Source organism: Garra rufa, chromosome 3, assembly GCF_049309525.1.
Source record: "Garra rufa chromosome 3, GarRuf1.0, whole genome shotgun sequence".
NCBI lineage: Eukaryota > Metazoa > Chordata > Actinopteri > Cypriniformes > Cyprinidae > Garra > Garra rufa.
Window position 1 is genome coordinate 46,353,803 of NC_133363.1, and position 25,019 is coordinate 46,378,821.

The following is a 25,019-nucleotide window of genomic DNA, read 5'->3' on the forward strand; positions in this document are numbered from 1 at the left end:
ATCACATTGTTATGCAAATTAAAAAACAAAAACAAATGTATGGCTTTCACGTTTTCAGAACTGCCATGTATACTGGCATTAACAACATTCACTTCCTGTTTTTTTTTTTCTTAACACTTTTAAATTCATTCTATGCCGTGTTTGTTTAAAGTTTTTTGGGGGATTTTTTTTTCTCTTTTTTTTTCTTTTTTTCTTTTTTTTCGTTGGTTTGTTTATTGCTAAATAGTACAATATACAGTTAGGTAAACACACACACACACAAATATCTCTAACACTAAGTTTTGATTAACAGTTTGGAAAATAAAACAACTAATACATCAATTAAAAACATCATTTAGAGAATAACATCTAAACTATGCTATTTAGATACATTTTGTTCATCCCGGTACTGCATTTGCAACTACAGCAAGTGGCTAAAGCCTCACCAGTCCTTTTACAAACTCATTTGAGCAACAAAATATTAGTCACAGGTCTTCATATAAAGCTGTTTGTTATCTGCCACATTTTCATTCTTGCAAATGAATTACTGCATTACATCTGTTGCCATTAAAGATAGAGCTCATTACGCTTACGCTGTTACAATGGTAATGACAAACACTCTGACAACATAAACACTAGTTAAAATGTTAAAAATGTTAAATGATTATGCACAAGGTAAAGTAATACAAAAACACAACAAAAGGTTGACATTAACCAAGAAACTCAAAAGGACTGCAGTGACTCTGTTTGTTTTCCATCACATGTTGCAGTCATAAAAACCAAGCTGTTTTTAGCCTCCAAAGTTTTGAGGATCTCAATGAAAGATATACAGAATTTCAACATTTTGGGTCTTGGGCTTATGGTTTTGGGCTTTTTTTAAATGACATTTGTGTTTTCACAGGGTCCATCTGGATTTCTACTGCATTCAACATGTGATCTTTGGGAAACTATAAATAGAATTACTCGTCACACTTGACAGCCAAGACAAAGCTCTGGCTTTAGATGTTATCTGTATTTTTACATGAATTATTTACATATTATTTAATGTTACAGAAAAACAAACATTTACGTGCAGTAAACCTGTCCTGTACATGTTAAGCGTACACATGTCATTGTAATTTAATGTAACAAAATGCAAAAGAGCACATATCCGTTACTTAAGATAAGGTTACCGCATACCATATGCCAAGCCACACTTTAATCTGCTTTTGATCATCCTAGATGATCATTCTGGATCATCCAACCATTTACAATTTCCTTCTAACATTCGTTGGTACATTTAACATTTAGTAAAGGCAAATTTAAACTTAAGAAGATTAAAGAATAGGGAATGAAATGATTTTTTGCAAATAATTTCTGAAAATGAGTTTACCACCAGCCAGGATTTGTACTCAAACTACAAAGTAAAAAAACAACAACAACATAAAATAGCAAGGCTAGCATAAATAGTAGCAAATTACAGTTTTTAGTTAAACCACTGTCTACAGTTCACACAAAATGGCCGCTGCTTTAATGTTGATTATGTTGAAGAAGTGACATTTCTAAATATATATTGTATATTAAAATATTCAAGCTGAGTATTTGTTAAATATACAAAGCAATAGGTATATAGAGATGCACACAATTACAACAAAACACCGCAAGCAAAAAAAAAGTGATCAGATTTTTAAATCCTTTTGTACAGTTAACAACGTCTAAAAATGTATTTCATGGCTAAAAAAGAAAAGAAAAAAGATTTACCCTTACCATTTCAATTTCTAAATACCCTGTCTAGACTTTGTTTAACCATTAATTTATCCATTAATTATCACCAGTTGACAAGTTCTACAGGGTCTTTGTGCTCAGTGTAAATCTAGTCACATGCTCATTGTAAAGCCCTTCCCCACCCACTCACACAACATGCACATTTCAAAAACCTCTCGTGGATTATAAGGTTTTTAAAAAATGACTGTATTTAAAATAGTTCTGCATCTCTCACAATCTCTGAAAAAAAGGAACAGACAAAGGTAACAAAATATTAAAATATCTTTCCATTAGTTGTCACATCACTGCTTGATAATAAGCAGTCGTATTGGGTAAAAAAAAAAAACTCTTAAAAAAAAAAAAAAGGAAAACAATTTATCATATAATCAAAATGCCTTTACAGCATTGAATCTGTATTCACCCTCTTGATTGACAGTTGGCCATGAGTTGTTTTTTGTTGTTTTGTTTTAACAAATTTCATCTATAAGCATTAGTTTTCCCATCATAGGTTTTTCTGCACAAACACACAAAACATGACACCCGGTTTGTCTCTAGGGCTAATGGGAAGACTTGAGTGAACACAAACTCGAACAGCCACTGCTGCGTCAAGAGAATGGATGACATGGACATTCAAACCACCACCTTCGTTGAGGTCTGTAGAAATCATGGTCCCTGCTTTGCTGATACATCAGCGGTTTCAGACAGGTTCAGTGTGGTTTATTCAGACTATGGTCATTAAGTAGGAGCTTCATTAACGTCTATAAAGTCAGGAGCACTACGATAAAAATATCCTCGAATTTAAAAACGTTAGCAGATAGGCCCATGCTTCCATTCTGATTACAAAAAAAATATACAAGCGTGATCCACTGAATGACCATGACTGTTACAGCAACCCACACTGATGTTTTATGAAGATCCCCACTGTGCTTTGGAATATCTACATATCTACAGTATAAAGTGCGGCACATCAGAACAGCTAGATGAATGGTTGACCCAATCGGAGTTGGATGATTCTGACATGGCGTGAGATAAAACACAATTTCCATTAGTATCAAGTTGCATTTTACCTGGAAATACTGCATTAGATTTGTAGAATAAATGTAATAGCTTAGTGCACCACAGGTGAAAATACCTGTGTGATTTAGCCATTTCAGAAGCATCTGTGTATAGACACAGTATATGTTTTTTTTCTATGGAAAACGACAAAGGGAGAAGCAGAGTTGGAGCTCTGATAGTGCAAATCAGCAATTCAACTGATATCACCTGAATAAGGCTTTCAGTTAAGCTTTTTAAACGTTCAAATAGTGACTTGGAATAAAACAAGAAATATATCTCCCTGGTGGTTTTCCCCTCCGTCACAAAACACAATACACAGCTGATTCTAGTACACATAAAGCCCTTCATAAACATTACAAAGCAGTCAGAAAAATGAGAAACAAAAGCTGTGAAATAAAGTCAGGAATAGTTATTAAGCAGCGTGGCAAAGGACAGTGCATTCGTATAACAAGGCTGGAACCCAGCCTTCTTATTTTAACCTCTCCTGCTCACTCTTTCCATGTGTCAAGCTGGCTGGGATCAGGTGGAAGGTAAAGGGAGTCTGGGGTGAACCCTTGTTCTACGCAAGATGACACTCTCGAGATCCAGTTTCACTTACTCAGAGACGAGCCCTGTAACTTAAACTGGCCCACAGTCACACAGGATAACAAGTGTCTGTGTATATATTTGCTTTCGTATGCCTTAGCACTCGAGGTATTACTTTAGTGCTGAGTCTGATAAACCAGAGCATGGGAAATATAGCTATCCTCCTGGTCTGGGCTAGTCCTAAATAGTGGGTTGCCTCTAATTACGAATTGCCTGATTCGCCTCCCTCTTTTTGTCACAAACACTTTTAAAAATAAAGGTTCCAAAAGGGTGTTCCCAAAAACCTTTTAGTGAGCAGTTCTTAAAATCTTTTCTTAAAAATCTAAAGAACCTTTTTTGCATTTGAAAGGTTGTTTCATGAACATGAATGTTCAAGGTTCTTTATGGAACAATCGATGCCAATAGAGAACCTTTATTCTTAAGAGTGAATGCAGCTCCGAAAATTCAAAATCGAGACAAAATGAATGTTTACTCATTTTTAGAGCGGTAACATGATCTGGATCACATGTCCTCTCCTCGCCACCTATTCCTAGCATAGCCCCGGCTTCATCTCTCATCTCCCTCTGCAACCTGTCTTATTTTTCCATTCCAGAAAAAGAAAGTGAAAAGCCACTTCATAATTGAAAGAAATGGGTCTAAAGTTCACTCCTCGTGTGCCAGCGAAACAAGGGGCAACGTATCCTTTACATCTCTTTGCCATTAGGTGGTCACATGCCTCTAACCTTTTATAGTCTCGTGGCCCTGGCACTAGGACCTGTGTAAAATATAGAGTTACAACTTCCTGGACAATTCACAAATACTCAGAAAGGCAATTAGACATCCAAAGTGCTAATAGGTGGAGCTGAAAGATAGAAACAATAAATAAAAGAGAAATATTCTTAGATGATTACTGGATTACCAAATGTTACACAAAAGAACGTAACAGCTAAATATAGAAGCTAGCGTGGGAACCTTCCACCTCTAAGGTAAACGGACATAATATATAACACTTAAATCTAAATGCACTGTGCTATGTACAACGGAAAACACATGGCATACACATTTTGGGTTTCTAATCCTTCATGTCTCGTTCTGACGAGTGCTTTAGAGAGGAGAAATGGCAAATTTAAATTTCAAAGGCGCATTTCATTTATAGCTTTTTGAAGGCCAATAGATACTGTTATGACTTGAGAAACTGTAATTGTAATGGGAAACTGAGGCACTAATGTTTTTTGTGCTTCATGACTATCTTTTTTTAAACTGATTTCCTCTAAAAGCATGGAGCAGACATGAAGGATTTTGAGATTTTAGCCATGAACAAAATTTCCCTTTTCAGATCATCCCGCTTCCAAACAAACATATAAATTTATATATGTACACCTATACAAAAGCAGTTACAGATAATAATCTGTTAAATGCCTTGACTTTCAGACTCAAAAAAAGACTGCCTGTTTGCCATTTATAAATACTGACCGCAATACAAGTCCCACATGCAGCTGTCCAAAGGAAGGAGGAGAAGAGGCCTCCTTTTCGTCAGTGGATGTTGAGAGTTCATGCAAGGGCACAAAATAAGTCCACCAAATGAAGTCAAACCAGACCAGTAATTAGTAAAAGGAATACAGAAATTGTTGGTTTTAGTGTAGTCGATACAGATTTGGATTCAAATCCGTCTTGTGAGTGGACTCTGTGAGGACTGAAACTATAAGTTATATATTTTTTATGTATATATTAAGATATAAATTAACTGAACTTTGTCTCTCATTCTGGCACAGTGCTTCAGGGAAAAAGCACACTGCAATCTGGTTTTGGGGCGAAGGAACTAAATATGGCTCTAAAGATGTCTAAGAAAGGCTTTTTCTGATCTTCTTCATCCATGTTGGTAATTTTTCACATATTTTCTTCACTTCAGGCCAATAGAAGGAGATGATGTGTCTGGTATCTTCTGATTATAAAAAAAAGCACTGGTGATTTCATCTATTTCATCTTTTCTGTCTTTCAACTTCAAAAAATCAGTTCAAAAAATTCAAGAACTCTTCATAGAGATGAGCAGTCGTCAATCGTTTTGCTCAGGTTTCCAAATGTCCCGATTTGTTTTTCTGATTCCATGGGTGAATCACACCGAGTCAGCTGAAGATTCATCAGAGATTATGATTATTATTTTTAATTGGAGCACCGAATTTGGAGGAAATTCTTAAGGATGATGTTTCTTCTGAATCATAAGTATACAATGTAACAAAATTACTACATAGTGATGTCTCAATAAAATTATACCTAAATTATTTTGAATGATCTATAAAAACATTTATACAAATATTTATATACCGTATTTATCCCTAATTGTATTTCCTGTCTTTTGTATTTGAATGTGGTCCTGTCAAACAGTTAATTTATAATTATTTTAGAAATAAAAATAAAAAAACAACAAAAAAACAACAACAATTGTACATGTCTGTTTCATTATTAGTTATTAATCATATCTAACTGAATGTATTTCTAGCAATATTCCAGTGTATTATTGAAATTGCACTTCTACAGTTAGGTACAAATACTGATAGAACATCATTTTAGCAAACAGGTTCAAGTACTTAAAGCGAAAACTTGACTGTAATCTAAATGTATAAGCAAGTTCTTAGCCAGATATTCATAATTTGATACCGAGTTTAAAGCACTGCAAAGTACCCTTAGAGGAAGTATTACTAATTTTGAGATCTTCATATGGAAATATTAGTATTTTCGAGTTTATTACGATCTCCAAATGGGCAGCCTGTTTTAAAGTCCCAGAAATTTTTCCTCTAAATACTCTAGCAGCTACAGTGCCACGTTCTGAGAAAGCAACAGACACTAACGTGAGATCCCATTTTTTTTTATCATAAAGTGCCCTAAAGATTGTGCAGTTTTCTTTTTTAACTCAGCATAAGTATATATGCCTTTACTGTTAGTGATGCCGACCGAAATGAAAAGGCCTGGAACAATTTGGGACCCTATTTTATAACATCTAAAACTGCTCCCCTCTTTTCCAGTCCCTGTCCTGTCAGCGCCACTGTTTACAGTACTGCATATGGAAATAAATTAAGTAACCTAAACAAGCGTCTACTACATTTATTCTAGTTTGTTCACTTACATGCAATTTATTTGAATTAACTAATTCTTGTTAAAATAAATTAAATTCTATGAGAGCGTTTTTATTAAGCGGAATAGAACTGAAGATTTTTTCGTCCCTTTAAACTATATATTAGGTGTTTCCTTATTTCTTTTAGGTGCCATTTTTGAAAGAGTTACTCTTGTTTATGTAGGTTTGGTGTCTAATTTTAAAGGAAGGTGTTTCTGAGGCTCCTCGACTAAGCGACATCGGACTCCACAACGCACTGCTCTGTGTATTCCTTCACCAGCTCCACTTTAAGGGTCTCCCTAAAGAAATCAACCATAGGCTTCCACAGCGCAGGCTCCAGGAACACCTGACACATGACGTAACCCTTCAGGGTGCCAGTGTGGCACCTCAGGTGGCACAGCAGCTGTTGTATGGCCAGCGTCAGGTCTTTACCAAACATGTCGATGTTGAGGTAGTACCAGTCATCGCCGATTGGCACACGGAATGGGAAGGTGCACAGGCTGGCCATGGTTGGGCGGCTGGCATCGTCAACCATCCAATCGATGTCCTTCTTCAGCAGGATGGCCATGTTGCTAGGCAGAGGCTTGAAGGGCTGCCAATCTTGAACGATGGTGGCATTGGGAAGGACACCCTGCATCAGAACATCGCTTAGGAAGAGCTGATGCACCTCTGCTGGCTCCAAACGAACTGGGATGTTTGCGTTGGACAGATTTTCCCCAGCTACAGTGATATTAGGCCCGAGATCAGCAAGGCGTAATTTTAGGTCTTCAGCACGGAAGCGCACCAGGAGGATTCCCTTCATTTTTTCAGGATGAAGACAATGTGGCTTTAGCTGTTTTTATTCAAGATCTGAAGGCAATGTTTTGTTGTTAAATGGTTCTTACCTGTTTGGTGATGAGCCGGTATTTCTGGAAGTCTTTTGGCCCCAGCTGGTCATCTCTTGTCAATCTGCTGACTTTAACGTCAGGGTACTTGGACTTAACCAATTGAGAGCAAAAGCGAAGAAGTACCCCTGCCACACCTTTCCCCCTCTCCTGGGGGGCAACACGAAGCCCTTCCACCAGCATAGTCTCGCCATCATCAACAACACACACTGACTCCAGCGCAATCTGAAAAATTTAGTTGCATAAAAAGCGAGTTATATCTATGATAGAGGAAAGAGAGAGTTTTATGTTGCTCTTTTGTAAAGCTGCGATTTTCTAGGCCGATAAGATTAGGAACTACGCTCCCATTCCGGCGTAATAGTCAAGGAAGTTTGCTGCCGTAATATGGATGCAGCAGGCGGAGTAATATCACGCAGCGCCTGAAATTAGTTCCCAGCTAGGTTAGCATTTGCACATGTGCTGTCTGATATTACTGCGCCTGCTTCGGCCATGTTACGGCAGCAAACTTCCTTGACTATTACGCCGGAATGGAAGTGTAGTTCCTAATCTTATTGGCCTAGAAAATTTGCAGCTTTACATTTTCCGCCGGTATTAGTACACGATATAACTACAGAAGAGTCAAGTTTTAAATAGGACAAATATCGAAACCCGTTGGTCATTTTTGAACGCTATGCTACTGGTCTAATAGGATCTATGCTAAGCTATGCTAAAAGTGATATCGCCAGAACAGGAGAACAGTTGAATGGATTTCAAAACGGTAAAACTCAACTTATTAACTCGGGGGGAGTTGGAGAATGAGCCTATTTCCAAAAAAAGGGAAGTGTTCCTTTAATGGATTAGTTCACTTCCAGGACAAAAATGTACAGATAATTTACTTACTCCCTTGTCATCCAAGATGTTCATGTCTTTATTCAGTCGTAAAGAAATTGTTTGTTTGTTTTTTTTTGTTTTTGTTTTTTTTGAGGAAAACATTTTAGAAATTTTCTCCATATACTGCAAAAACACCAGGTGCTCAACGGAGCCCACGAGTTTGAATTTCCAAAATGCAGTTTCAATGCAGCTCTAAACGATCCCAGTTTAGGAATAAGGGTCTTATCTAGCAAAACAATTGGTCATTTTCTTAAATAAATTAATATTTATACACTTTTTAACCACAAATGCTCGTCTTGTCTTGCTCTGTGATGCACATGCAGAATCTGTGAAGCCCGGTTCAATACAGCTAGGGTATAAATCATCCTACATCGCTGCAGAAGTACTGACCAAGTGTTTATAAAGTGAATGTGAAAGAAGATCAAATGCGCTTTACAAAAAAAAAAAAGGTAAAACAGCAAATGTAGGATGATTTTGAAGTTGGAGGCCCACATCAGGATCATTTAGAGCCCTTTGAAGCTGCATTTAAACTGCATTTTGGAAGTTCAAACTCGTGGGCACCATTAAAGTCCACTATATGTAGAAAATTCCTGAAATGTTTTCCTCAAAACACATCATTTCTTTATGACCGAAGAAAGAAAGACATGAAAGACATAGGGCTGGGTATCGATTCAGATGTTCCGATTCGATTTTCAAGTTCTTAATTCGATTTTCGATTTGATTTCGATTAAATGCGCTGAAATCTTCAGTTGTCTGTTAGGCTGCAGGGGTGCTAGAATCTGCACGTCTGGGTGATGTCTTGTCAAATGGCTCCGCAGATTTGTAGTATTACTACAGCATTTCACCTCAGAGTTACAAATCAGGCATATAGCTGTGTTCTTGTCCACTGTATCTTTATCTTGCTTTGCGAAATGTGAAATGCTTCCATAACTCTGACTTTTTATGTGAAGGTGTGGTTGATATCGGGAACGCACCTGAATCTGCCATTTTAAGCAATGAATGAATAACTGACTCTCCATTGTAACATAGCGTAAGGTAAAAAAGGGGATGACATCTAGTGGATTAGACTATTAATAAGATTAACATAAATCTTATGTTTAACGCCTGTGTAAATAAATATAGAATAAATTGATACGTGGCCTTTGAGAATCGATTTTGAATCGACTACAGTTTAAAAAATGATATAACGAAAAATCTATTTTTTTGCCCAGCCTATCTTGGATGACAAGGGGGTGAGTAAATTATCTGTAAATTTCTGTTCTGGAAGTGAACTAAATTATAGTCTTATAATGTGTGATTCTTTTCATTCATACTCGCACACTCGCACAGAAAGGCCACAAGCAAGACTCATAGAAGTAATAAAGCAAATGACTTTCCAGGAAATCCCTTATATGGATCGACATTAGTGTGGAGTACAAATATGTAGTTATTCTCATAAATTATGACACTGTGCTAAACTAAAAACGGTTAGCATTTTAATCTCTTATGTTTAGTGTAGAGGTCAACCGATGTATCGATTTTGCCGATTAATCGGCACCGATAGTTGATTGGCGGAACTATCGGTTATCGGCAAAAATCCATGCCGATAGTTTTTCCGGGTTGCGTTCTTTGCTGAAGCGGCTCAGGCAAGTTGCAGATTTAAAGACAAACTGTGTTCATTCAGCCACAAGGCTCGAAATTGCGACCGTTTTGGTCGCATATGCTCCCAAAATTTAATCTGCGCGACCTCAAATTATATTTGGGAGCATTTGTGCGAGTGCAAGAAATTGTTGTGGTGCGACTTGGTTTCATTGCTTTACAAAACTTTCGCTAGCCTGACTACTGCACAGACTGCTGTGAGCTGATGCAGTGACAGAATTCGCTGTTCTCTCCAGCATTACATAACCATTTGAACTTAATCTTTACATTTTTACATTTAATGCAGATTTGAGACATTAGCCGTCAATCACTCCCTGTCACTGAGCTCCACTGAACCGTTTTTTTTCTCTCTACCAACCTCTGTTCCAGATTTGCCCAAACTGCATTGCAATTAAGGGTGTGTGACAGTAGCGTAGCCAGAAAAATATTTTTGGGTGTGCATCAGAAAAAATGGCTGTGCCACAGTTATTGTCAGATGAATGTGCAAAAAAATCGGACTCGTATTATTAACAAATACAGATAGTTACATATTAAAATTACCAGCAAAGCAGTTGTAGCCTATTTTTCTTGCGCGGCGTGTGTCCTTACAACTCCCCCTCAATGACAGAATTTCATGTTAAGTGTTCACGCCATACTAGAGTCATTTTAGATTCCGACCTTTCAAAAAGCATTCACGTCCTCTTTTTTTATGAGCCATTTTCCGAAGCTTTCTCACTCCTCAAGACGGCCGTGACGGTCACCGACTGGCAGCCAAAATATGCAAAATATGCAATGCGGTTGCTGACCGCGACTTGTTCATGTACGAAGTAAAAAAAGCTAATATTTTGTAAACAATCAAACAATAGGCTACAGAAAGAAAGAGAGAGAATTCACCATTGTTCCACATTACTAGTCCTAGACATGGAGGCGCCCGCGCAATACCTTGAATTTTTTTCCTGTGGAAATAACTTTTTCTGCTTTATGTACACTTACGATTACACCAAAAGGTTGTGCTTTTGTGAAATAGAGGGAAGAAACTAGATTTCTCCGTAAAATGGAGCGCGTCACAGCAATGAACTGGCTACTTGCCTCACAAAGCACAAAGAAATCCACATAATGCTTGAAATGTAGCCTATATTAAACGAACCAATTAAAAAAAATCTCTGTCGGAATGAAAATGCAGCCTACATTTCCCTATTAGGGTAGAGCGGGGCACAAACTAACGTGGTGTTAATTGTAACACACGTGATTTAAATATTTCCACACATGCTAGCATAACCAAATTTATAAAACGGTTAGTTCCATTCCTCAGTTCTGATTGGTCAGCAGCTGTGTCGTATTCATGACATGGCACTGCTATGACCGCTTCACTCAACGGTTTTGTGTATCATTGAACCCCCTTAGCAACCACCCTTAGCAACGTAAACACAGCTGCAGAAGTTGGGGACTACTTTTTACAGTGGAAGGCAGTTAATGATTTTACTTTATGAAAACGTACATCTTAATATACATAAATTAATATATATTTTTGATTTTAATATTTTTATTGTGTGATAACCGTTTTATAAAAGCAATAAGGTACTTGAGGCCGTGCTGTATCATGAATAAACTTTGCGTCGTGCCTAACAACGCCCTTCAGCCGTAATTTATAGACCAATTCATACCACGTCCTACATGACATTTACAAATTACACAAACTTATTTCAAAATTAACAGATTAAACTGAAGACTTTCACTTTTGCTTTGTGTTTGTTCGTCCTAAAAAGCTCCATTACGGATGCGGTTAAATGCACTTGCATTTTCGAATACTTTTATACGAAACTGATGTACACAGTTATGTTTTCAAAGCAGGACAAAACATCTGATATATCGAAATAGATCTGTGCATTCGTGCATGAATGCAGCCTGTTAAAGCAGACACTGTCTATGATCTCATCAGTAATAATCAAACGAAAAAGAAAAACCAATAACTATTGTCTGTAAACTTTCGGATACTTAAAGAACACTTATTTTAATTAAGTAATTGTTTTAAAAAGTAGAGTGCTCATATAATAAAAATAAATAAAGTCAATTTTGCACAAAATAAATTAGATAAAATGTATATGAAAGTGTAGCCATGTGCAGCAAAATTGAAAACTGAGAATGTGACGCATGGTTATATTTAGTTGATATTGAAAATCGTAATTAAATTAAATCTTCATTTTAAGATGGCAGTACTGACATACAGAGATTCCAATATAAACAAAAAGCATAGAAACTGCAGTTTTACATATTGATAAAATGTAAAGATTCCCACCCCTTTACAATGAGCCCATTTTTAACATCAACTAAGATTGATGAAAGCTGTAGAATAGAAGTGTTGTTCCTTGTTAGAGTGTGTTAATTTCAACATTTACTGATATATTGTTAAATTTTGAAGTTCATTGTGTTAACATTAATGAACTATGTAATAACTTTAATGATCAATATATAATTAATATTAATAGTTTTATTCATTTACAAAGTATGGTTTAGTACTTTTTTTAAAAAATAGTAGAGCACTATTTTAGTTGCTTTTTAGTATCCATTTTCAAAAACGTCTCGGTTACGTATTGTAACCCTCGTTCCCTGAAGGAGGGAACGGAGACATCTCGTCGAGACCGACGAATCGGGATATCGCCTGGATAGACCAATCTACTTCGTGTGTAAAGTAAACGAGCCAATGAACATTGGCATGCATGATTGTAGCCAGCTGCGGCTGATCACAGCGTGAGCATATAATGCGCAGCAGGTGCCATGCATAGACAAGGTTTCGCTGAGGAGCCGGGATGGGCCCGGCCGTACAGCGGTGGTACAGGAGCCACGGCGACGGGATGAGACGTCTCCGTTCCCTCCTTCAGGGAACGAGGGTTACAATACGTAACCGAGACGTTCCCTCTCAGTCGGTCTCTTCGATGTCTCGTCGAGACTGACGAATTGGGATCCCTAACAAAACGCCGCGGTTACTGCCCCTTCCAGTGTCCTGAGCGAGCCTCCTGGGCCCCTTTTCTGGCTTCGGCCAGGGCTCGCATCAAGGAATACCAGTCACCGTATAACATAGCACCACCTACTTCAGTGAGGCTGGAGCACTGGGAATGTGCGGAGCTCACCTGGGAATCCGCCGGGCCAAACTCTAGGCACGATTCGTCGACCGAAAATGCGTGCAGATCTCCTACCCTCTTGATGGATGCCAGTGCGAGCAGGAGCAGAGTTTTCATTGAAAGAAATTTCAGCTCAACTGACTGCAAAGGCTCAAAGGGGGCCTGCTGTAGTGCTGTGAGCACTAGAGACAGGTCCCAAGAGGGTACGGAAGGGGGCCTAGGAGGATTTAACCTTCTGGCGCCCCTGAGAAACCTGGTGACCAGGTCGTGTTTCCCCACTGACCTTTCTTCTATGAGCTCGTGGTTGGCAGAAATGGCAGCCACATAGACTTTAAGGGTTGAGGGGGACAGCCTACGCTCCAACCCTTGCTGCAGAAAGGAAATCACGGCTCTGATCGAGCATCTTCGGGGGTCCTCTCTATGAGAGAAACACCAATCAATGAACAGGTTCCATTTTAGGGCGTAGGCATGTCTCGTGGACTGCGCTCGGGCCGAAGTAATGGTGTCAACTACCCCTTGGGGTAGGTCACCTAGAACCTCACTGGGGGAAACGCATATTTGCGAAGGCCCCGCGGCCAGCTGCAGGCCAGTGCGTCCATGCCGAGAGTTCCTTCGGTCAGGGAAAGAAGAACTGGCAGTGGGACGTCTCCGGGGAGGCGAACAGGTCTACCTGAGCCTCGCCGAAGCGTCTCCAAATCAGCTGAACCGACTGGGGGTGGAGTCTCCACTCTCTGGGAAGCGCAGCACGTGAGAGCTCGTCGGCCTCACGGTTGAGCAACCCGGGAATGTGAATGACACGAAGTGACCTCAGATGCTTCTGACTCCACAAGAGGAGATAGGAGCGTAGACCGCCTTGCCGGTTGATGTACACAACGGCCGCAATGTTGTCCGTACGGACCAGTACATGCTTGCCTCGTAAGGGCCCCTTGAGTCGGAGCAGGGCGAGACGTACTGCAAGCAACTCGAGGCAGTTGATGTGCCAAGTTAGCTGGGGGCCCGTCCAAACCCCTGAAACTGCCTGTCCGTCGTACGTGGCCCCCCAACTGGTGGTGGAGGCATCTGTGTGTACCACAGCATGCCTGGAGACCTGTTCCATGGGTACTCCTGCACGTAGGAATGAGAGGTCTGACCACGGGATGAAGGTCTGGCGGCAAGCCGGTGTAATTTGAACCCGGTATGAGCCGCGTAGCCACGCTCTCCTCGGGACTCGGCCATGAAGCCAGTGTTGAAGCGGTCTCATATGGAACAGCCCTAGGGGTGTAACTGCTGCTGCTACTGCCATATGCCCCAGGAGCCTCTGAAACTGTTTCAGTGAATGTATTCAGGCAGTTCAACACAGACTGAGCACGTTCCTGCGTGAGGCGTGCTGTCTGACTAACCGAGTCCAGTTCCATACAGAGAAAAGAGTTCCTCTGCATTGGAGAGAGTTTGCTTTTTTACCAGTTGACCCGAAGGCCCAACCGGCTGAGGTGTGTGAGCAACAGATCCCTGTGTTCGCATAACTGGTCCCGAGACTGTACCAGAATAAGCCAGTCGTCGAGGTAGTTGAGTATGCGAATGCCCTGTTCTCTGAGGGGAACAAGGGCCGCCTCCGCAACTTTCGTAAAGACACGGGGAGAGAGGGACAGCCCGAAGGGCAGGACCGTGTACTGATATGCTCTGCCTTCGAATGCGAACCGCAGAAAGGGTCTGTGGCACGGAAGGATTGAAACATGAAAGTACGCGTCCTTCAGGTCGATTGCTGCAAACCAATCTTGGGGACGGACACATCTGAAAATGTGTTTCTGTGTGAGCATCTTGAACGGTAGCCTGTGAAGGGCCCGGTTCAAAGCGTGCAGATCCAAGATCGTCCGTAACCCGCCGCTTTTCTTGGGTACTATGAAGTACGGGCTGTAGAAGCCCGACCTCATATCGGCTGGAGGGACCAGCTGTATCGCTTCCTTCGCCAGCAAGGTTGCGATTTCTGCACGCAAGATGGGAGCATCTGCGGCCCTCACTGAGGTGAAGTGAACACCTCTGAACTTGGAAGGGCGCCGGGCGAACTGAATCGCATAGCCGAGTCTGATGGTCCAGAGGAGCCAGCAAGATGGGCTGGGAAGCTCTGTCCAGGCTCCCAGGTAGTGTACAAGGGGCACGAGGGGGAGCACCGTTAGGGGGCGCAGGGACACCGCCCGGGCGTCTCGTAGCCGGTCCGAAGCGAGGTCAGAGCGTCTGTGTGCTGTGTGTGTGAGACGCTTACCTGCTTATGAGGCGATGGTGCGTGAGTAGTCCGTTTCGCAGCACTCTCTAACCACCCATCGTCACTCGCTGGCGAGTGGGGAGGGTGGGTGAGGCGCAGGGATGACCCGCGCACTCCCCGCCGTCCCCTCTGGGGACCCAGAGATAGAGAAATTTGCCCTTTTGTCGAGTATTTGGGAAAAAACAAACAAAAGATTCTCCGCCCGGCCCTCCTCCGGGGGAGGGAGTGGTGCGGTCACCATCTCCCGAAGAGCAGCATCCTCCATCTCTGGGTCGCCCGTCTCAGGGCCTCTTGCTCTTACGCTTGCCACTGGTCTTTGTGGGGGCCTGGACGGGCTGGGCGGCTGCCCTGCGACCGGCTCCACAGCGCCGTTGTGAAGGCTGCTGCGGTGGCTGCTGTGGAGCGGGGGCGGAGGCAGGGGGCCGCCCTCGGCGACGAGCAGACTGAGGTGCCGCCGGTGGCCGGGTGGAGGCAGCAGCTGCACGCCGGGGCAGGATGTGACTGATGGCCTCAGTCTGCTTCTTGGCGGCGGAGAACTGCTGGGTGAAGTTTTCCACCGTGTCGCCGAAGAGGCCGGTCTGGGACACCGGAGCGTCGAGGAATCTGGTTTTCTCGCATTCCGTCATATCAGCCAGACACAGCCAGAGATGGCGTTCCTGGACCACCATAGTGGACATGGCACGACCCAGAGACGTGGTCATCGGCGGTCATCTTCGTCGCACGTAGCGCGAGGTCCGTGGCGATACGAAGTTCACAGAGAACTTCTGGGTCATGACCACCCTCGTACAGGTCCTTCAGTGCCTGAGCCTGATGAACCTGTAGTAATGCCATGGCGTGTAAGGCGGAACCAGCGGCGCCACAGGCCGAGTAGGCACTGCCGATCAGCGCCGACGAGTGCCTACAGGCCCGGGAAGGGAGTGACGGGCTGCCCCGCCAAGTGGAAGCAGCGCCGGGACACAGCTGCATCGCGACAGCGCGCTCCACCGGCGGGATGCCCGTATAGCCCCGCGCTGGGCCGCCATCAAGGGTGGTGAGGGAGGAGGTCCCACTCGAACGGTTTCGGGTAGTGAAAGGTGCCGTCCACGTCCGGGTGAGCTCTTCATGCACCTCCGGGAAGTGGGACGCTGAGAACCAGCGCGGGCCACCCCGAGATACCAATCATCCAGCCAGGAGGGGTCGGGACGTGATGGAGGATTCCATTCAAGCCCTACCCTCTCGGCGGCCCGGGCAAACATAGCCATCATCTCCGGGTCGGTATCTGGCACCGCTGACCGCCCAGCGGACGACAGTGTGCCGTCATCCTCCCCAGAAAGGTCTGGCTCTCCCTCCGATGCCGTGACCGAAATCTGTTCGTCGGGGGGAGCCTCAAAGGTAATGGGCGGTACTCCTAGAGAAGGTCCAACCCGCTCCCCTGAAAGCTCCAGTGGCAACGGAGCGTCGGTGGAAGGAGGAATTCCTCACTGTAACCGTCAGACCGGCCAGCCCCCTGCTTCCAGAAGTAACGCCCCCCCCCCGCGTTTGCCTGGAGGAACGCTCGATCTGTGCAGAGGGACTGGAACCCCGCCCCTTTGCAGGAAGCGGAGTCTGGTCCGCAACTCCGTGATAGTCATTCTCCCGCAATGGGGGCATGACTCATCCACGAACGCCGCCTCAGCGTGTTGAGTGCCCAGACACGTGAGGCAGCGATCGTGGCCATCACCCGGTGCCAGGAAACGGCCGCATACAGAAACGCACGGGGAAAAAGGCATGATGTAAATGCTTCGTCTTTATAAAGACGTTCACCCGTGGAGCTCTTTTGAAATTCACTCTCTCAGGAATTTGCACTTTTAGTGCTGAAGCGCACAGGGGAGATGGCCGCAGCAACACAGAAGGTGGGTGGTACAAACCAGCTGTGTGCTTCCACTCGACACGGAAGACCACCGCCGCTGAAGCGCTGTGCCACCAACACAAAAAGAAAAAAGAGACGTTGGATTTTGAAAAAATAGCTTCGATGACTCGTCATAGACTGGTCCGGCTCCGAAACGAAAGCTTGTCTATGCATGGCACCTGCTGCGCATTATATGCTCACGCTGTGATCAGCCGCAGCTGGCTGCAATCATGCATGCCAATGTTCATTGGCTCATTTAGTTTACACACGAAGTAGATTGGTCTATCCAGGCGATATCCCAATTTGTCGGTCTCAACGAGACGTCGAAGAGACCGACTGAGAGGGAACTATCGATTAAGTAATCGGTATCGGCAAATGTGGTCCAACCTAGCTATCGGTATCGGTAAAAACCAATATCGGTTGACCTCTAGTTTAGTGTAAATGTTCCTTTTGTATGGAATGGTGTCATTTATTGGTCAAATAAATAAAGATTAATTTGACTGATAGCATGATTTATATATTTATTTTAATTCTTCTAGATTTCTATAGATATATCCTTCGTAAATTTGTAGCCATGATAACCGTGTATAGTGAATATCTGATATTGTGACAGCCCTAGTCACAATACATAACCAAATAACTGCAATATAAATATTGGGCCCTAGTTTCTTTATAGAGTGGCCAGAATATTTTTTGCCCAATTATTTTTCGATTTATTTATTTTTGACCAAAATAAAGTCACATGGGCTTGAATGACATGAAAACCCTGTTGAAAAAAAACATCATATGCTGGTTAGATATGTTTTAAAGCATAGCAGCTAGTTTGAGCTGGTTCAAGATGGTCCTTAGTTGGTCATGAGCTGGTTATTAGATGATTCAAGCTGGTCCTAAGAAACTACAGTGGCATGCAAACATTTAGGAACCCCTTGCAGATTCTGTGAAAATGTGAATACTTTTAACAAAATAAGAGAGATCATACAAAATGCATGTTATTTTTTATTAAGAAGGATTAAGAGCCGGGGGAGAAAACTTTTTGAATTTGAATATAAAGGTAAATGTTTCTGGGAAACATGCAAGTATCTTCTGTTGCTTCCGAAGGGCAGTACTAAATGGAAAAAAATGATATTTCTACAAAATAAGAAAAAATAGGACATCTTCATCCTGTTCATACCCCGGCTTTTGATGCATCGTGTTTCCTACTTGGAGCATCAGTGAATGTTTGAACCTTTTTTAATAGTTGTATTTGAGTTGTGTCCCTCAGTTGTCCTCAGTGTGAAAAGATGGATCTCAAAATCATACAGTCACCTCTTGAAAGGGTTCAAATATGCAAAATCTGTAGGACCTGGAGGATTTTTCTGAAGAACAGTGCTCGGTTTAACTGTTCATGAACAACCATTCAAGGTGTTCCCAAACTTTCATATGCCACTGTAGCTCCTGCTCAGGACCAGCCTATAACCAACTCATGACCAACAGGAGATGAGTAAATTATTTTTGGAAACATTTTTGGTGAACTATTCCTTTAAAGCACTGGTTGGAAGATGCACTGCTTCATATCCGCTTTCTTACCACTTTGCCTTGCTTGCGAGCCAAAATGACAGTGCGGTTGCTCTCTTGCAGCCAGGCTTGATAGCGGGAGGGCAGATAGTCCAGGCCGCCATAGATATCCTTGCTCATGGCCATGATGTCATCAAAGTCCTCCTCTGTCGCCACCGTAAAATGCAGCCCGGTCTGAGGAGGGGCCTCGGGGAGCTGAGAGCAAGGCAGGCTGTTTTCAATCTTCATCCTTAGAGCTGCAGACACAGTCAATCATGGAAAGAGATTTACAATGAGATTTCAACTTTAGTGATCTGTGACCCAAAAAGAGCTTCCATGTGACATTTTACCTTCAACTTGTTCTTTCTTTGTAAATGTTATTTCCTGCTTTCCTACATTTCAAATCGTGTGAGGGCCCTTATCAGCTCAGTACAGTGCAAGGTTTGTGCCTATGTCGCAGTGTTTATCTTCCCGTGCCAACACGCCAGCAGGTTGGCATCAATAGCGGCAACTTGTAACCGTGCCCAAACGCGAGACGGCCAACGCAGACATGTCCACCTCCTATTGCCAGAACCCTTAATCCTTTTTTTAATTCTCACTGAGCAGCATTGCCCTGGTTCCCAGTGAAAAATAAACACATTTTTTTTAAAGGACCCTGGAAATAATGGTGTGAGACGTCCAGGGGAAGGTGAAGCGGATGGGTAGGCAGATGTGTGCAGGCACGCATACATGGCTAGTGAGTGTCGGGGATTGAAAGGCTGAAAATCCGTGCAGTGGGAGCAACACTGCGAACAAGTCACAGAGCAAACATTGTTTGCACCCCCTTGGGCCCTTACCGGTTGAGAAAGCCCTGGTACTTTTCCATTGATGCACTTCTGTAATGGGAAAACCCTCCACGTCCGAAAGCTTGTTGGGTTTGGCAAACATGTATTGGGCTGGACTTTGTGAGGCTGTCACAAAATCTATTCATTCATGGTTCATTTGCCAATTGCTATGCAATATTCGATTTCCAAATTTCCATGTGACCGTCTTCTCTCATAGTCTTTCATTTGCCCTTCAATTTATAATGGGATCGTTTGCTTAAACTGATATTTCCATGGTGCTGAATCGATGTCTTCCCCTAGTTTCCCTAAGTCTATGTCTGGGTAACCCTTATTAACCCCAAATTAATTTAGCTCTCAAAATAAGAGACCAAAATATCAAAGCACCAATTAGCAAATTCCATCAGGTTAGTGCAATCTGTGAGGCTGGATAACAGTCCCTTAATGAGGTCCAAACAATCTTTTTTATTTTAAAATATATTTATTTGTTTTTTTAGTCTTAAAGGTGCATAAAAATATATGCAAATCTTATAAAACTTATAAAACCAATGTGTTAATTAGTGTTTGTGGATATGCAGATATTATTTGTGCGTGACATCTTCAAATGAGATGTGTTATATAAATGCAAAAGAGTCCTTCTCTGCTGTTATATCACAGGGCTTGTCATTTCTCCATGGAATAGACTTTAAAGCTGCCTCAGGCGGAGTTATTACAATTACATCACATTGAAGTAGAGAATGAATGTGAAAATGTATAACATCAGAAGGCACAAATGCTTGGGGTAAACTAAGTATGAGGTCAAGAAAATAACCACATTGTTTAGATCAACACTTCTTGAGAGACACTGACCACAATATTTGTGGTATCTTCCCTGTGTATCATTCTCTTTGCATTTAGCAGACACTCATCCAAAGCTATTTGGAATGTATTCAGAGTATACATAATATCAATTCATGCATTCCAACGAACCCATGATGCTGGTATTGCTATCACTGCTCTACTAATGTACGAGGCACTTCCCATGCCCTGGTTCTGTGGTTATAGATCTAGGCTGGTAATGTCAAAAGGTTTTATGTTCCGTCATTGCAAAGAATGATCTGTGGACTTTCGCAAAGCACTTAACCCTGGTTACTCCAGTGGGATTATCTATTTAATAAAAGTACTGAACATTGCTTTGAGTGTCTGTTAAATGACTACTTACTTAAATTAACACAACCAAGAGGTGATTATTACCCAGTTAACTTCTGCTCTCACTTTTCTTTCAACTTAACATGCCCCTACAACCTTTAACAAAGACAATGATTTGATGGTGTAGTGTCTGACCTGGCTAAAATTTTTGCCCTGCTAAATACTGGGCTTCTATGGAGAAAACAGGTTCAGTTTGAAGTCTACTTTTTTACTGCACACTGTATGTACTGTATGTTCAGCGCAAATGTCAGGCAAAATGTTAACAATGGAAAAAATGACAATGAAGAAAGCCACGTTTGCGCTAGACTGTTTCGCATCTCAACAGTAAATTAAAAATGATATCAGTCACAGTATAAAACTGACCAAAATATGTCAGATTTGTCTTTCCATCCATTACAGTTTTGTTTTCATTTAATAATTACGATTAGAATATTGGTGAAATTAAAAAAAAGTATAAATGAGAGTAAGGAAATCAGTGGGAGACATTTCACACAAAAAAATGACCATCAAAAAGGAGGTTGGCATACTAAAAAGGTCAAAAGAACGTAAATTAAAGTCTAGTCTACAAGGAAGGTTACAGCTTCTCTCTGTTCTCTCTACAAGTTTATTCAGAAACATTTACATAATCTGAACAGATAATATCCTATTCATAGAAACCATATTTATCTTGTTTACCAGCACTTAGCTTTTAGGAACACCATGCATTCATCAAACGTAATGTAAATAAAAAAAAATACGATCATGGAAAATATGCTCGGTCATCCATGCATCACATCAGATTATTTTTAATCTTATTAAAATTAATTTTATCACCCTATCTCTTCTGCCCTTTAAACTCATGTCTCGTTCTACATCCTCTCCCTTCTGTCTCAATCTATCTTTATCTAGAGGACAAAACATTGCATTGCAGTAGGTTCCCCTCCCATCAATTTGTTTATATAAGTTCATTAGACGAGATTATGGGAACTCAGAGGATAACCTTGAAAAATAATGCCGCTTTCGCAATATTAACATTTTCAATGCCTTCAATACAAGCAGCAAGAAAGATGTATAATGCAACCAATACATGTGATTCAAATGCATGATGACACAATAGAATAAGTTAATTCTCAATGCGTTTGTTCTTTAAATACTCTATTTTTCAACATCTCACGTCAGCATAAAATCAAACTGACATTGGCGTAAACTGTCAATATCTTGCATGGAGCACACATTTAGGTCAGTGGCTAGTTCTGCACTGTCACATGTGCATGATAACATAAGTGGAGTCAGTTCATACAGCAAGTGTGAATATGTGAAGAGAAAGATGCATAACAGCATTTAATACAAAAGAGAAATTTAAACCTGTCTTATTTATTCTCCCGCATGTCGTTTCAAGTCTGTACATGTTATTTTGTTTTGCGGAACATAAAAGGAATCATTCGGAAGAATTTTCACACTGCTCTTTTTGATACAAAGCCACTTCATAGTTCATTTGGTTCATAGAACCAAAAACAAACAGCCCATATGACTCATAAGCTATGTTCAGAGCCATTTGACTGCTTTGATTTGATTTCCATCCTGCATATTTGAAATGGCGCATTACACAAACTTTGCAAGACTAACTGCATTTCAGCATCAGCGACTTCCAACCTGGTGCATTGCGCCAAGGTTAGGGTTAGGGGTAACCTCACACAAAGCTATCACATGACATACAAGGCATACAAACTATTTTTATGATAGGGTTTTGTCCTTTTTTGGAACATGAGTCATGGTCAGTATGAATGGATGGAAAACAGCTGTGCAAAGATTCTTAAAAAAATCTCCTATTGTGTTCCACGGAAAAAATAACATTACAACATGACAGGTTTGGAACAACAAGAGGGCGAGTAGATTATGAGCAAATTTTCATTTGTGGATAAATCATTCCTGTATTCATTATGATGAACAAAATCAATTTGCATGTTTGAAAGACAGACAAAAAATGTGTTCAGTTAAATTCAGACCATCAGGACTACATACCTCTCTTCTAGACATGTATGCAATGAACTTAAGTCGTGCTCATTAAATGCAGGATTGCAGTATGTGGAGCAACATCAAAAACCAAAAGTAGCACCACAAAATGGGCCAGGCATGACACTGGCACATGCCTCACACCACTGCAGCAGCTTGCCGGCACACCATGTCCATTAATAATAGGGCATGCCATATGTCTCTCCTACTTCTCGCGGTTATGTCATGTTCACTGGAAGTATGGTGCGTCAGCATGGGCATTCACGTGCCAGTGGAAAATAACTATGAAGTGGGCCCGGCGAGTGGCGACTTCACACCGGCACGAACGTACAAAACTGGCACAGAAGGACATAAGCACATTGCATCAGTTAATCAAAAAAAAAAAAAATCACGCATCGGCCTACATTCGACTGCAACATGTACGTCACGAATTGAGATTTCCTAAATCACAAATCATCAAGTCAGCCATTGATATTTTTATACATATCATATAAATACATCAGCTGTATAATGATAACGAAGGGTCCATTGAGCATCTTTAAAGTCAAAGCTGTAACGTGTTCTCAGCATCACTGCAATACGACCCCTATTGATTCGCCCCGCCCCCACTCAGTCGAAATACAAAATTAAAGCAATAATCTTAACACAAAGCCTTGCTAAAAATCTTACTCTAAAGGTGCAATTTATACAGCATATACACCCATATAAAAATTCGTTTGAGTTTGAATAAATCACCTGTTAATTCTAATATAAATACATATTTTTAGGCATTGTGCATAACGCTTTGACACGTCAAGCAGACAGGACTTTATATCCTCTATTTACAAAACACTTACATTGTTATTATTAATTACTGGATCACGCGCAAAAAAATTTCATTCCGAAAATGTTGCACTACCGGCACCCGGCATAAATTGAAAAACGTCGCACGCAGAGAGACCAAGGCGCAAATAGGCTACTCGACATGAATGCCAACATATAACAAAAACTATAATGGGGTCTCTGGCACATTCTATGCATTTCATTCATTGCCTTGTCGCCTTTTAAGGGTATTAATTTGGGCCGTGAGACGCCAAAAAGGCTAAGAATGACACTGCACAGCAAATGCGTGATGATCATGACAATTTGAAGACGTGAAAATCCAAGCAATGATTGTTCGAAGGCGTCGAGCCCTTGCCATACATAGACTGCACGAGAAAATCCTTTCTAGCGGACACGGTAACGTTAGAGCATTTTACTTACATCTGCGTCGTGCGTTGGACCTGTGAAGGATACAGAGGTCAGACTGACAGATGCTGAATAGATGTTACGCTTTCGTTGCACTGCGGCTTGATTAAAGGCAGAATATTTAGTTAATGCCGGTTCGGACTTCCAATATATGAAGTATGAGGTCACTGTGAAGTCCCTCCCAGCAATCCCATCCCCATCCCCATCCCCCAGTAGGGAGAAGAGAGAAATGCCAACCCCTTAAACCATCACCCAATCATGATCGATCTCTCTCTCCTCTCTCTCTGCCTGCCTCTCTCTCTCTCTCTCTCTCTCTCTCTCTCTCTCTCTCTCTCTCTCTCTCTCTCTCTCTCTCTCCCCATTTCTATCCCTCACTCCCAGTGTGTCCGAACTCTAGTGCTGTTCTGTTGACTCAGTGCATGCTTTGCTTCCCTTGGTTTTTGCAACTTAAATAGATACTGTACATACGCAGCTGAATTTGAGTAAAATGTGCTTTGCATATACAAAAGAGATTGTGCACAGGTGCCAGCACAAGGACCCCTTTGGCTGACTGAAAGACAGAGCATAACACATATTGAATATTGTATAAAAATTAATGTTGCATCTTAAATGTACATTAATGTACATTTAAGAGGCTAGATGTTAATATTGATGTTTATTTAAGGTCATATACACTACCACTAAAAAGTTTTGAACAGTAAGATTTTTAATGTTTTAAAGAAGTCTCTTCTGCTTACCAAGCCTGCATTTATTTGATTTGAAAGAACAGCTGAAACAGTACAATTTTGAAATATTTTTACCATTTAAAACAACTGCTTTCTGTCAGGAATTGAGTCGTCCTGTCATCACAAACTCTTGCACTACACATCATGGACTTCAGCCCCCACAAGCCACTGCACCAATCACTGCTCACACCTGCTCCTCATGACTCACTGCACTGATTGCTGCACACATCTGTTCCTCATTCACACACATGCTTATAAGCCACTCACACACACAGCTTCTTCGCGAAGTCTTGTATTGCCCCGGCTACATTCTGAGCATTTCTTTCCCGTGTTTGATTCCCTGTGTTTTCGATTCCTGGACTCCCTCTTGTGTATGATTCTCACTGCCAGCCCCGACCTTCTGCCTGTGTTTGACCACGATTTCTGCCTGCCCCTGTGTGTTTGTTTTGTTTTGTCTTTTCTAATAAATGCTGCAAATGGATCCGC

The 25,019-nt window shown here is 41.6% G+C and overlaps 1 protein-coding gene across 2 annotated transcripts; it reads right to left on the reverse strand.

Annotated features, from left to right (window-relative positions):
• Positions 1–265: 265 nt before the first annotated feature.
• On the reverse strand, positions 266–23,954 carry LOC141331249 (histidine N-acetyltransferase-like). Of its 2 annotated transcripts, XR_012355249.1 has the most exons (5): positions 23,824–23,954; positions 18,614–18,837; positions 7,336–7,560; positions 1,726–7,247; positions 266–1,652 (listed from the first exon to the last, which is right to left on the reverse strand). XR_012355249.1 is itself a non-coding variant. In XM_073836240.1 (4 exons), exons 2-4 carry the CDS (start codon positions 18,827–18,829, stop codon positions 6,681–6,683), a joined length of 1,008 nt encoding a protein of 335 aa, XP_073692341.1. In that variant the 5' UTR covers positions 18,830–18,837; positions 23,824–23,954; the 3' UTR covers positions 266–6,680. The 2 variants fall into 2 exon arrangements, 1 of the variants encoding a protein (XP_073692341.1); XM_073836240.1 differs by having other exon boundaries at positions 266–7,247.
• Between the last annotated feature and the right edge of the window lie 1,065 nt (positions 23,955–25,019).